Raw genomic sequence first — 12,752 nt, 5'->3', positions numbered from 1 at the left:
GTGTTAATGGAAATTTTTGACCATTCTTCCAGAAGCGCATCAGACATTGAGGTCAGACACTGATGTTGTACGAGAAGGCCTGGCTTGCAGTCTCCGCTATAATTTATCCCAAAGGTGTTCTATTGGGTTGAGGTGAAGACTCTCTGCAGGCCAGTCAAGTTTTTTTCACACCAAACTCGCTCATGTCTTTATGGACCTTGTTTGTCGAGCCAACACGGTGGTGTAGTGGTTAGCACTGTCACCTTGCACCTTCAAGGTCCGGGTTCAGCTCTGTGTGCATGGAGTTTGCATGTTCTCCCCATGCATCAGATGCTTTGCATTGCACTTGGTGATGTAAGTCTTGGATGCAGCTGCTTGGCCATGGAAATCATCACTGTACTGAAGGCCTGAAAGTCTGAAGCTTTGCCTCTGGGCACTATGTGTCTCAGCATCATTGACCCTGTTTTGTGATTTTACATGGCCTACAACTTAGTGGTATTATAACAAAGTTTACCATTTACTGATATTTTCTTTTTTTTGGTACACATTTTTAAATTTTTAAAATAACACTAACTACAGTATTTTAAACTATTAACTATTTAACTATTTAGATTGAAAACATTAAATACATTATTATACATATAATTATAATGCCTCTTGATGAATTTGAATATTCTGGAAAGCTACCTCTTTTAATTTTTATGGTATTCAATTTTTTTGCGATGCACTGTATTGTATATAGGTGGTGTCTGACTGGACCGATTCTGAATTGCAGTTTTGGCCCACATGGACAAAAAAAAAATCCTTGGGAAGCGAGGCTGTGTCCATTTTCCAATCCAGGTTCCCTGAGCTCCTTGTGTTTGGCTGATGTTTCTTTACATACCAGAAATGTACATTTACTGTATACTGTTCTGTGTCACTCTGCAATTACACCACCAAACCACTAGATGGCAGGGGGTTTCTATGCCACTGTGCTAAGTCTCCTCATCCCTCTCTGGTGAGTTGTTGTTTTTTGTGGACTACAAACATTAGCGAATGAAACTTGAAGTTGGAGCTAATGGATATTGAACAATAGTTTTAATGAAAAATACTGCAACTATGAAACAAGAGAAGACGTCATAGGATATGGTCAGTACAAGTTTCAACTCAATAATAATAATAATAATAATAAAAAGTCAGTGGAGAAGAAGCTGGAAAGGTGATGCTACCAGGTGGATCGATCACAGTTAGTGCTAGTTTAGTCTGCATCACCGCGATGTATAGTTAAATATATATGTAGAGTAAAAAGTAGGGTGTAGACCTGATTTAAAAACTTAAATCAGTCTTAAAGTGTCGGTGTGCCGAGTGAATCAATAAACAGCGACATCTGGTGGAGGGCAGAGGTTATAGCAAAGCATAAAATCCACTCTGGATGAAACATGCCTGCCCCACTGAGCTACTGTCAATATCATCTGTGAGCAATTAATGAGAAATAACAGCACTGAAAAAAATCTAAATTAGTAGTAGTAGTACTATACTAGTAAATAATACTTTTTAACATGAAGTATTGGGCATTATATGACTTGTTAGACCCTTCGATGCAATATGGCATTGCCGATTTAGGGACAACATGCAGATGTGCAGTTCCATCGAATTGCAGTAATTAAATCCTTTTCTCATTAACCAACATCTAACATGGTGTAAATCCCAAAATGCAAACCTGCTTATCTGTGATTGCATGAGTCTTTCAGAACTTTTTTTTTGGACTTGCTTTTCCAAATCTGACATGCTATCTTGAAAGTGTCCTGACATATATTGTTAGCCAAAGGTATGTGGACACTTAAGCATCCTACCCAAGTGTGTGTCTTCCTACCAAAAAGAATAGGATATTCAACAAGCATATACCATACTGTATGCTTATAATGACATATTTCAGATGTCATAATTGGGAATAATTCATAATTGAAAATAAAAAATTTGAAAGACATAATTTATAATTGATTTTACTTGTTTCCTGTTTTGACAAACTGCAGAAGTATTGTTTTTGGGTTTTAAAGTTTTTGGACAATGTTTAACAATCAGATTTTTAAAATAGTGTGATGCCAGTGACTGATATTTCTAATATTTCTAAACATACCTTGTTAATTGGTTTATTCTGTAATGAAATTAAGGGGATATATGCATTCACGTTTCTTTGTCTACATCTAATTGGTTGGTTATTAATCATATCTATAATACAGAACTTGTATATAACAATAAAATGCATTATGATTTTATTTTATACAGTATTTTAAACATCTGGATGTCTTAGTTTCATATGAAATTTAATGCTACTGCCATACAAGTAAAACAACACAGTTCATTCATTGCTCAACATTCTTTATTGCAGTGAAAAGACTTGGTCATAGATTTCACCCCAACAACTGTAATTTTATATTCTCAGACTACTGCACCTATGGTAAACTGTCCTTGAGCTAGAACGAATAGAATATACAAGGCTTTAAGGTAAAAGCCCTGAAGTGCAAAATAAATGAACAATTTTAGTACCACAGCATCAGATTGGAAAAAAAACAAAAAGTAAAAAATCTTGAGGAAAAAAATCAAGTCAATTCTCAAATAGGAAATTACCCATACAGTAGATAAATAAGATATTTGGGTATTTCAGTAAGTGCACCTACTATACTATACTGTACCCATTTATTTTTAAAGCTTTCATACGAGGGTGGCAAAGTGCTACAGTGGGTTACTGTCTGTGTTGAGTGTCACATGTTCCCACAGTGCCTCAGGGGTGCCAGCAGAATTATATATTATAGTACGCACCAAAACCACCCACCCGTTTGTATGCTACCTTTTAATGTCTAGGTGCAGTGCATGCACATACAATATGGCTATTTATACATTTAGCAAGAAAGAATGGAATAGAGTTAAATTGCTGTGTAATAATAATGTAAAATGTTCGGTAAAACAAGGTGTTTTTTACATTAAAAAATTTTTTTTTATTAATTATAACATAAAATGATTATTTTATGGTATTTCAAGAAAATATATTTTTATGTTATACCATAAAAAATATCTTGAAATAATGTGAAAATATTTATTGGTCAGATCATTTGAATGTACTTTAAAATGTTTACACAGTGCGTGCAGGATTTTGGCTGCCGGCACTCCTGCAGTGACATGTTTCCTCCAGGAGTTTCAGTTTTTTTCTTCTTCAACTTACTGTAGGTATGTACTGTATGTGCCCATAATGAAGAAGGTATTTAGGATGAATACAGCCATATGATCTAATGCATTTCCCGGCCAAAAAAAAGAGTCTCACACTCAAACTTTTTTTGGATGCCTTTTGCCTTTATGACAGCCATGTAATCGTTTCGGTAATCTTATGCAACATTTATTTCAGTCCAGAGTTGCATAAATTTCTTGCATAAATTTCTTTCCAAGATCTTGTATTAATGGAAGAGTCAAACTGCTGTGTAAGGGTTTCTCCAGCACATTTCAAAGATTCTTTGGGATTAAGGTCTGGACTCTGTGGTGGCCAATCCATGTGTGAAAATTATGTTTTATGCTCCATGAACTGCTTTTTCACAATTTGATAATTCCTGACATCGTTATCTTGGAATATGCCCAGGCCATCAGGGAAGAAAAAAATTAATTGATGAACAAATCTGGTCATTTAGTATATTCATGTAGTTATCTAATTTTGGGGACAGCATTTTTTGGGCACATAACGTTGCCGAACGTTTAGTTCCAGACCAACTGAAGCAACCCCAGATCATAACACTGCCCCACAAGCTTGTACAGATGGCTTCATCGCTTGATTCGCCTCATTCTTACCCCAATGCACCCATCATTGTGGAACAGGGTAAATACTGCAAGTCTCACAGATAAGTGGATTTCTTAAGGCTGTACAGCTTTTTAGTACTGTACCAATCCCTTAAATTCTCTTCGCATTGTGACATTCTGAAATGGTTGTTTAAGAAATGATAAGATTCTCACTGCATCAGCTACGGTTCCATAAACTGTTGCCAACTGAAACATATTAATCGCTGCAGTAATTATCCAAAGAAAGGCTCTTAACTATTTGCCCAGTTAAATTCAGGTGGTTACCTTTTTTTTTTTTTTTTTTTTTTGTGGCCAGGCAGTGTATTAAGATCTGTTGTCACCAGTAAGTGTATCATCAGCAGGTACCCAAATAATCTGCAATTATATTTGATCAATTAGAATAATGCAAATTACTGCCACCGTTTGCTGATTTATTATTGTGTCTATAGATTTGTTTTAGTGGTTTTGAATATGGGTTTTATATTTGCTATATGATTTTTTTTATTATCATTATTTTATTAATGTTCTTTGATTTGCTCTTTAAATTTGTTGGGTTTTGCATTCCATACTGTTTTGCATACTGTTTAATGAATTGTATTTTTTTCCCTTAACCATTACTTTACTTTTGATCCTGTTGCATTTTTTGTTCATTTGTTTTGCACTTCAAAGTTTCCGTACTACACAGTACCGCCAAAGTAACATTAATACAAATGTAAAAATTTTCCACTAAGGGCCAGTAAGAGCAATATATTTGTTTTAACCTAAGCAGTCTGAGTATGCACCATTTATGATATTGAGCTTGTAGCACCTGTATTATTTTCTTACTAGTAAAGTACAGAAGATTAAGAGTACTTGTTTAGATTATACCTTTCTTTTTTTGTTTAAGAAAAAAAGATTCTAAAGCATGTGTTGAACATGTGCCCATTCAAAAGCATTCTTTATAAACTAAAAATTGTTGGACAAAATAGAAATTAGCATTTGAAATGTAGTGCAAATCTACATTGCTGAATTCACTCATTCTAAATACATCCAAAACATCTTATTTAATCTGATCATGGTTACACATCTCCATATACATTCTTCAACAACTTTGCTTCAACAATTATTTGTGCTCTCATGTCAACTTAAGCCCTCTTAAACATACTTCCCTTTAGACCCAACATTCTTTAGCTTGAAACCACGATGATGTGTTGGTAGGATGTGCTGTTTAGATATATCCACTTGCCAATAACAAGCCATTACCGAAACCTCTCTCCTTTCCGCTAAATCCCTCCCTCAGATGATTTAAAAATTAAACATTCATTTGTCCTGCTTTTCCTAACCTGCAGAAACAGAAGGCATGGAAATATGAGTAATTCTCAGGTAAGATTCAGTGAACCAATGAAATTTTCATGTGAAAAATCAAAAGGCATTTTATAAAAAAAAAATTGAAACTATAGTGGTAGAATCCCCTCCACTTTCCCATCTCTCTCTCTCTTTGGCTAAAGCAGGCCGGTACAAGCGTGTGCAGCAAGCAAGAAATTAGTGCTCTCTAGTCATGGATGTACAACCATTTTTTCTTTGGTTGTTAGTTGTTGAAAAGGATCTCCAAGATGGTTAAAAGTGTTTTGGTCTAAGTGCTGCCCTGAGCGCACACTGTTCCACTGGAGGACAGTGACACAGGGAAAGGAATGTTGTAGCAGTCTACTGACTCTGTCTGCTCCCCTTCCCGCTCACATATCACAGTCATGGGCCCACTAGGGATGCGACTGCGGGAGTTATACCGGCTGCTAGCAGCACAAGGTGGAGTACTGGAGCGCCCGTATTTGGAGTGTGTTAGCGAGGGTGAAAGACGAGGTAAAGCACCCTCTGTACGTGCCCACTCCTCAGATGCTCTCCTGCTTCTTCCTGGGGAGGTGCACTGAACTAAAAAGGGAGAAGAGGCCTCTGTGTTGGGTCTCTGTAGCCGAGGGTCAGTGGATTTTAACATCTCCATAGCAGACATTCGGAAGCCAGGCTCTGAACGGCTGCCTTTCTTCAGGAGCAGGGCTTTGAAGCTGTCATTGCTGGTGGTGGAACGGCGAAGCCTACGCTGGATGGAGCTGCTCTGACGGTGCATCCAAGAAATGCTCGGGCTGGAACTTGTGGGCGTGATGGGCAGGGAGGAAATGGAAGCACGAGAGTGTTCTTCCTCAGACTCGCAACGACCCAGAACCTTCCTCTTTGACCTGTGGTATGATGCAAAAAAATTGCAACTTTACAGGTTATAAAGGTCTTCCTTAATAAAAACCGACAGCACTTAACTACCTAAAGAGCCCATGAGGTTCCCATTTTAAAAAAAATTTATATACCACGCTTTTTTAACATGGACATCTCCCAGAAACCAAAGCTTAAGAAACAAAAGTCCAAAGGTTGGAGCCAGGACGTTTGGTTCTGCAGTGAGCATTTTTTGGTTATAATCTATAGCCAAAACCAGACAGCACAGGGAAACCTCCAGTCAGTAACAGTTATTTGCCAGTCTTCTTAAATTTAAAGCCTATTAAATGCATAACCTAACGCAGTTTTTTTTTCATTTTATTTTTTTACACATTGTAAGAACTGCGATACCTGTGGATGGCTGCAAATAGGTCATCAGTAGTGCGTGAACGTGTAGGCGTCATCATTTCCTCAATATCTTCTCCAGTACTGCTAAATGTTGGAGAGGAGCTATCGGTTCCAGAGTCAAACACAGCATCTAGAATATACATCATAAAAACATATGGATTCTGGTTGCCTTTTTACAGTGAAATAAAAGCAACATGGCAACACCAAAGCTGAGGCTAAGTCTGAGTAAAATGCAGAATAGTCAAATGCAAGACTGCATTACTGTAAACATTTTTATGTACTGTAGCTTCTATACCTATTTACATTTTCCAGACACTGTTGCTGCTTCATAGTATCTTGACTTTGGGCCTTACAGTGGTTACATGTTATGTTAAACTTTTGTATTTGGTTTGAATAACATTTTTAAGGGGTTTAAATATATTTTTTTTCACTAGGGTAGCACATAAAAAGAATTAAGAAATGGTGGAGAAGATAGATTGATTAGCATGCTTTGGTAAATAAATATAGACAGACAGTTGATTTGGGGTAACGGGTAAATTCTACGTTATGCCATTATAAAGAGCTCCTTACCCTAACCCTCAACCTAACCTTTGTGGTTAGTTATGACCAATTACTAAAGCACAATAGAAGTTTACATAAACCCATTCAAGAATCTTACCATTTTCATAATTTTCTTCCTCCTTGAAGATGACCGATCCTGAGCTGCTACTTAAACTATCGTCTGTAATGCCCTTATCATCGCTTAGCATGAGATCTTTATCAGACAATCCAAGATCTGTATCACACAATCCAAAGTCTTGGTCACTTAGAGTCAGACCAGTGAGGTTAGTATCAGTCAGACTGTCTGAAGAGACATCACTGCTGAGCGAGTGTCTTCTTGGACTTACAGGAGTAGAATTTTGAGAATCACTTTCAACTTCAAACTCTAGTTGTAGTGAAATCTCATGCTGATTAACAGCATCAGTCAGAGATGTACTTTTTAGGGTCTCTGGCTCTAAAGACATTGCTCTGTCAGTAACTTCAAGATCCTCAAGACCATTCAAAGCAGATTGGTGCAAGATGTGTGGCAAAACCAGAGTGTAATTGGACTTTTTAGGTGATATTGGAGATCTCTGTTCTGGCTGTGTACCCTTAGGTGTACATGGAGTAACTGTGGACTGTAAACCATCGGCAGAAGTTTTGTTTGGAGGTCCAGTGTCAGGTGAAAGATCTAGAATGTTCTCATTAGAGTGGGTATTTCTGGCTAGTTCATGAGAAACAAGGGCTGGATTAGAGACCAAAATGGTATGTGCGGACTCCTTCGAAGGAAAATCTGATGTATGCATACCATTCTGAAGTGACCGTACAGAGTCAACTGTAATAACATTTTTGACAAGCTCTTTTTGTACAGGTTTGTCTGCACTAGTTCCTGGCTCCTTGTTATGCTCTTGGTTCTCTGGGCCACACACTGTTGTAATGATATCTGTGAAAATGTTTTCCAAATTCATAAGCTTTATTGGACGAAGTTGTACCCTCTGAAGAGCCTGGGCAGTGATTACTGGCCTCTCATGTATTGCAGGTTTGTCTGTTTGCTTAAAGTTTAGTTCTTTTCCATTTTCCATTGTATTCAATGATGAGAAAGAATTTGTTGCTTTTAAAATTGGTGCTGGTTGTAAACCTGTCCCAAGTAAAGGTGAGGTAAGAGATTCAGTGTGAACACTTGATGAAAGCTGAAGTAGAAGAGGTGGTGGGAGTGATAGGGGACTCATTTTATTTTCAATCAACACCAGAGAAGATGAGACTTCTGATATTTGTGATGGAGAACCAGGAGAAATGCTTATGGCTGTCTTACATTCTTGTGTTTTTATGGATGTCACTGGGGTAGAACTTTGCCTTTCCTCAGAATAAGGGGTTGTAGCCAGTGGAGATTGTACTGGTGTGATTGGAGAGACATGACTGGGAATAGGGCTAGTTGAACTAGACTGAAGCCTGACGAAGCCAGGCAATGTCTTAGGCAGAGGTGGGGGTGTTGGAAGGCTTTTGACAGAGTCTGATGTGTTTGAGGACCTGAGTGTAGAATATGAGGAAACCGAGGATCGCAGTGAGGACTTTCTCTCTGGGACCTTTGGTTTGGGCCTTCCTGATGGTGTTTTGGCTCTCAGAAGTGATATTACTGGGGTTCCTGCAGTAGGAGTAATGGACTGACTTGAATAACCACTAGATGGTGAAGTCATAAGTTGAACTTTGTCTGGCGATGCAGGCATATTGGTATTTATGCCAGTTGCGATGCAGGCAGTTAATTGAATTCCATAACTGTCCGAGCCTTTTGAATCCTCGCTGGTAAGCACAGGCCTCATAATTTGAGGGGATGCCTCATGTTCTGAGCAAGATTGGGGAAAATCCATTTGAAAGTCCCATGACTCAGTGTATTCTGAGTGCTGACTGCTGCTGTCACTGTGTATGGGTGTGGTTGGACACATGGCAGCTGGTGCTGACATTCCACTGCTTGCTACACTAACTGAGCTCTGGCTTCTGGGACCCAGTACCCAAGGGTCTTCTAATCCACTAAAGGGGATCTGGCTAGAGTATGAAACACTATGGCTTTTCTGTGGTTCATGGAGACAAGAGATCAGGTGATCATTAAGGAGCTTCACGTTGTGGTGTGGTTTTCGCTGTGGTTTGCAATGCAATGAGTCAGTCCTTTTGGGAGGGAGTGGGGGCTTTTTGGCTTTCCGCAGAGAAATGCTGCGGGTTAGAGATTGATTACTGTGCAGGCTTGCACGGTCATCATGACTGTGGTGCTCTTTGCATTCATAAAAATTGTGCCTTGCATTACTTGCTATGTTGATGCAACTATGACTGTATGATTTACAATTTGGTGCCAAATTCATAGAGTTATAGCATCCCTTAGTATCAATAGAAACCAATGAGATGGAGTCTGTCATTTTGGCTGAATGGTCAAGACAAACATTACCAATGGGGGAAGAACAGCTTGAGGTACATTGGTCAAGGGGAACAGATTTATACATCCAGTGGTCAGTGGTTAGTGTGCTGCAGCTATGAATGCTACTCTCCGACATATCAGAGTCTTCATAGACATCAGTGGGACTGTAGTCCCTTCCATTAAGTGTACTACATTGTGACTCGGTCTCTGTAGCTACGCGGAGGGAGGCTGGGGAATGGCAGGAGGAGGAATTAGCAGAACAAGAGGTACCACTACTGCTAAAAGGATGTTCTGAGGGGCAGGATGGCATAGGATGTACTGGGGTTTCATCTGAGTCAAAGCTTTGTGATGAGTGGACAGAACTAAGGTTTCTGGTATTCTGCAAAACAACGCCAGCATTCAAGGAGTATGTGCTACTATTGTGACTTGAAACCATGCAGCCTGAAATTGCATTCTGACATTTATTCTGAATATCATAAAATGTATCAAACATGGCACAAACTGATGTGTTTTTTCTTAAATCAGGCATGTGTTGAGAGTCTGGGCTGGAATGCTGCGTGGTAACCTGGTAGGGTAAGGAAATTGTGGAGCCAGTGATGGTCAAGTATGTTGAACTGTTGCAATTGGCCTCAAGATTTTGAAGACAAATTCGAGCACCCTGACGAGGCAGACTGTGAAAACTTTGGTCACTTGCATTGAGTTGACCAGGACAAATAGCACCACTGCCATCACTCATGGTGGAGATGCTACCAGAAGATGAGAGAGACAAGTTTGCCATTTGAGTAGCAAGGCCATGGCTTCGCTGTGAACGGATTCTTCGCATCGAGGGAGGTACAAACTTTACATCATCTGTTTGGCATCCAGAGTCACGGGTGACTAAATGCTTGAGAGATGAGTTCATGCTCCCTACATGGCCAAGGGTGGAGTATTGACCTGTTATGTACATGGACTGAGAACTGATGGCAGTTTGTTCATTGCTTGCTGTAAGAAGAGTAGAAAAGACATGTCAAATTATTGTCATGCAAAATCTTTACTGTCTACAGTAAAAAAAAACTAAGCTAGGTTAAACATAAAGTTTAAGATATCTGTTTCTGTGTATATGGCAGATGTTTTATCCAAGTATACTGCCTGATTAAAAAAGCAAAAAAGATTAGAAATTATGAATAGTTTCTTTACATTTAAAGTACAGTTTTTTTGGTTACAGATTTTTGGTTAGATGGTTAGATTCAAACATACCAGTTTTTATGGTTAGATTTAAACGTACCAGATTAAAATAATGTCAAGAACATTAACGATTACAGCGGAACCTTCCTACAGAGTTCACAAATGCCCTATAGAACAAATCGATTTATGATAAAATATAAAAAATATAATAATGCACCTGAAATTTGTCCCTGTTCACAAACTCCTTGTCAGAACCCAGAAACCATGACCCAGAAACCGCCATCCTAAGCTGCTGCTATCAGCTGACCGAAGGCATGAGTGCATCGTGCAGCATACATTTAGCTCAGCCTGCAGTCGCAGATCGCGCACATGATAAAATAATTTTTTGCAAAGTGAAGTGAAGTCCAAGCCTTTCCCCAAAAGTATCATCCAAACTAAACTGCCAAACGCCTTATGGTGCTACACCTTATGAACAATAACAGGTGTACGCAGAGCAGGAAATAAAAACAAAATTTCTCTAGATATATTTTTAGTAAAAACGGCTGCCAAGTACAAACCAGAGGCCAAGAAATAAAAAGAGAGAAAACCTTTGAAGGAGAACCCAGTAGTATTATGGAAGGGGACTCCTTTCAAACACTAACCTTCTCCCCAAACATCTTCCTCTCCTCCATTCCTTCTTATTAGCATATCTCTCTAAGAAAGGTGCATTAACAGTACATGTACATATAAAAATGAAGTGTGTGATCTCATCTACAGGTTTTTTATATTTAGTGCTAAATTATTTGTGTATAAATAAGGCTTATAATATTTTGTTTTATATTTTGTGATATAAACAAAATAAATCAAAAGTTAAATATTGTTCATAGCAATGGGGAATGAATTAATTCTATTTACATGTATTTCTATGAAAAAAATTAATGGCGACCAAATCAGGTTACGAACAGAATTTAGGAATGCATTACATTCATGAACCGAGGTTCCACTGTAGATGTTAATGCTTTTTTAGTCTACAGTACAGTACATCTAGCTGTTCATTGCTTATTAATCTCAGGAAAGGAAACTTACAGTGCTTACAGCATGGATTTTAACCAAAAAAAATACATCACAAGGATTTATGAAATTCTCATACCCAATTCTCTTTTGATGCTGTCTGGAACTCCTGTTATTGTCTTTCTTCGTTTCACCCTTTTTGACCTCCGTATTATAGTGTCAGTGTTAATTATGGTACGGCGAAAACTTGCTTGCCGGTCAAAGTTTTCCCCTGTTCCACAGTGGCAAAAGTGGTCAGGGTAAAGTAAGTTATACCTGGCAATTCCCTTTCATAGTTACTGCACCCAGAGGTATGGCAAATATTCCAAGTTTAAAAAAGGCTAACAGAAAACATGATGATTAAAGGCTTGGAAAAATGTATAAGAACTGCATTTAAATACTGTACCTGTGATGTTGATGGGGACGATGTCAGTGCTCACAGACTCTGCTTGCTGCCTCATCTTTTCTTCTGGTGTTGGTAAGGGGAGACATTTACTCCAGCTGTTAGGCTGGGTTATATCACCGATGTTATCCAGCAAAGGGGTCTGTGGCTGGAAGGAGCATACTAGCTTCTCTTCTTCAGCTGATGTTTCTGATGACTGAACACAACACATACACTCGTACTTGAGGTTCGTATAACTCGGTGTCTGCTGACCAAGTCTGATTCCAGAAAAGGAAACTGAATTATATTTGGCCATTTTCTATTTTTGCCCAATCAAAAGGCTAAACAAAGAAAATAATCCTAAACTCTGTTTGTGTGGGAGACCAAATTGTGAATGATATACTTCTCAGTCCAGAAAGCTCTGGCATAGGGCTTTAAATTATTTATGTTAATTTGATCTCAGGGTTTCGATGGTTGCTACACACTGGTTGTAAGGGAAACAAAATGAACCAATGAAAATATAACCTTATATTAATATAATGCCATCAGTTTTGTATGTTTTTAGAGTTCACATATTCCTCCAAACTGATTATATTTTTAGTTAAATCCAATAATATTTTACACAAAAATATAAGAAATCCTAACTATATTAAAAAAGTGCATTTTTTGTAACAAAACCATAAGTACAAATTATCCGCTCCCCTACATTAAAATCCTTTCGCAACCTTCCTTTGCTAAAACAACTGCACTGAGTCTTGTCCTGTTAAGAGTCTGAGACACTCCTCAATAAACAAACAATCTCTCCACATTTTCTGTGCTAGAAGTTGTGGATTAATCAGTTATAGTCTCTGATTAATTGTAATTTTAAAATCCTCAGATTTACTGGTATAA

General features: G+C 38.2%; 1 protein-coding gene across 4 annotated transcripts in view; it reads right to left on the bottom strand.

Annotated features, from left to right (window-relative positions):
* Window positions 1-2,320: 2,320 nt before the first annotated feature.
* Window positions 2,321-12,752, bottom strand: part of nhsl1a (NHS-like 1a) — a 63,434-nt gene continuing 53,002 nt past the window's right edge. For all 4 annotated transcript variants that reach the window (XM_053509618.1, XM_053509621.1, XM_053509619.1 and 1 more), the window contains exons 4-8: window positions 11,886-12,078; window positions 11,580-11,711; window positions 7,022-10,267; window positions 6,367-6,493; window positions 2,321-5,987 (exon numbers count right to left, since the gene is read on the bottom strand). In XM_053509618.1, coding sequence (XP_053365593.1) covers window positions 5,393-5,987; window positions 6,367-6,493; window positions 7,022-10,267; window positions 11,580-11,711; window positions 11,886-12,078 — 4,293 coding nt within the window. In that variant the 3' untranslated portion in view covers window positions 2,321-5,392. The remainder of the gene's footprint in view (window positions 5,988-6,366; window positions 6,494-7,021; window positions 10,268-11,579; window positions 11,712-11,885; window positions 12,079-12,752) is intronic.

This window comes from Clarias gariepinus, chromosome 13 (genome assembly GCF_024256425.1).
Source record: "Clarias gariepinus isolate MV-2021 ecotype Netherlands chromosome 13, CGAR_prim_01v2, whole genome shotgun sequence".
In the NCBI taxonomy this organism is placed as follows: Eukaryota; Metazoa; Chordata; class Actinopteri; order Siluriformes; family Clariidae; genus Clarias; species Clarias gariepinus.
Note: the sequence above shows the minus strand (reverse complement) of the source record. Positions and strands in the feature narration are given on the sequence as shown.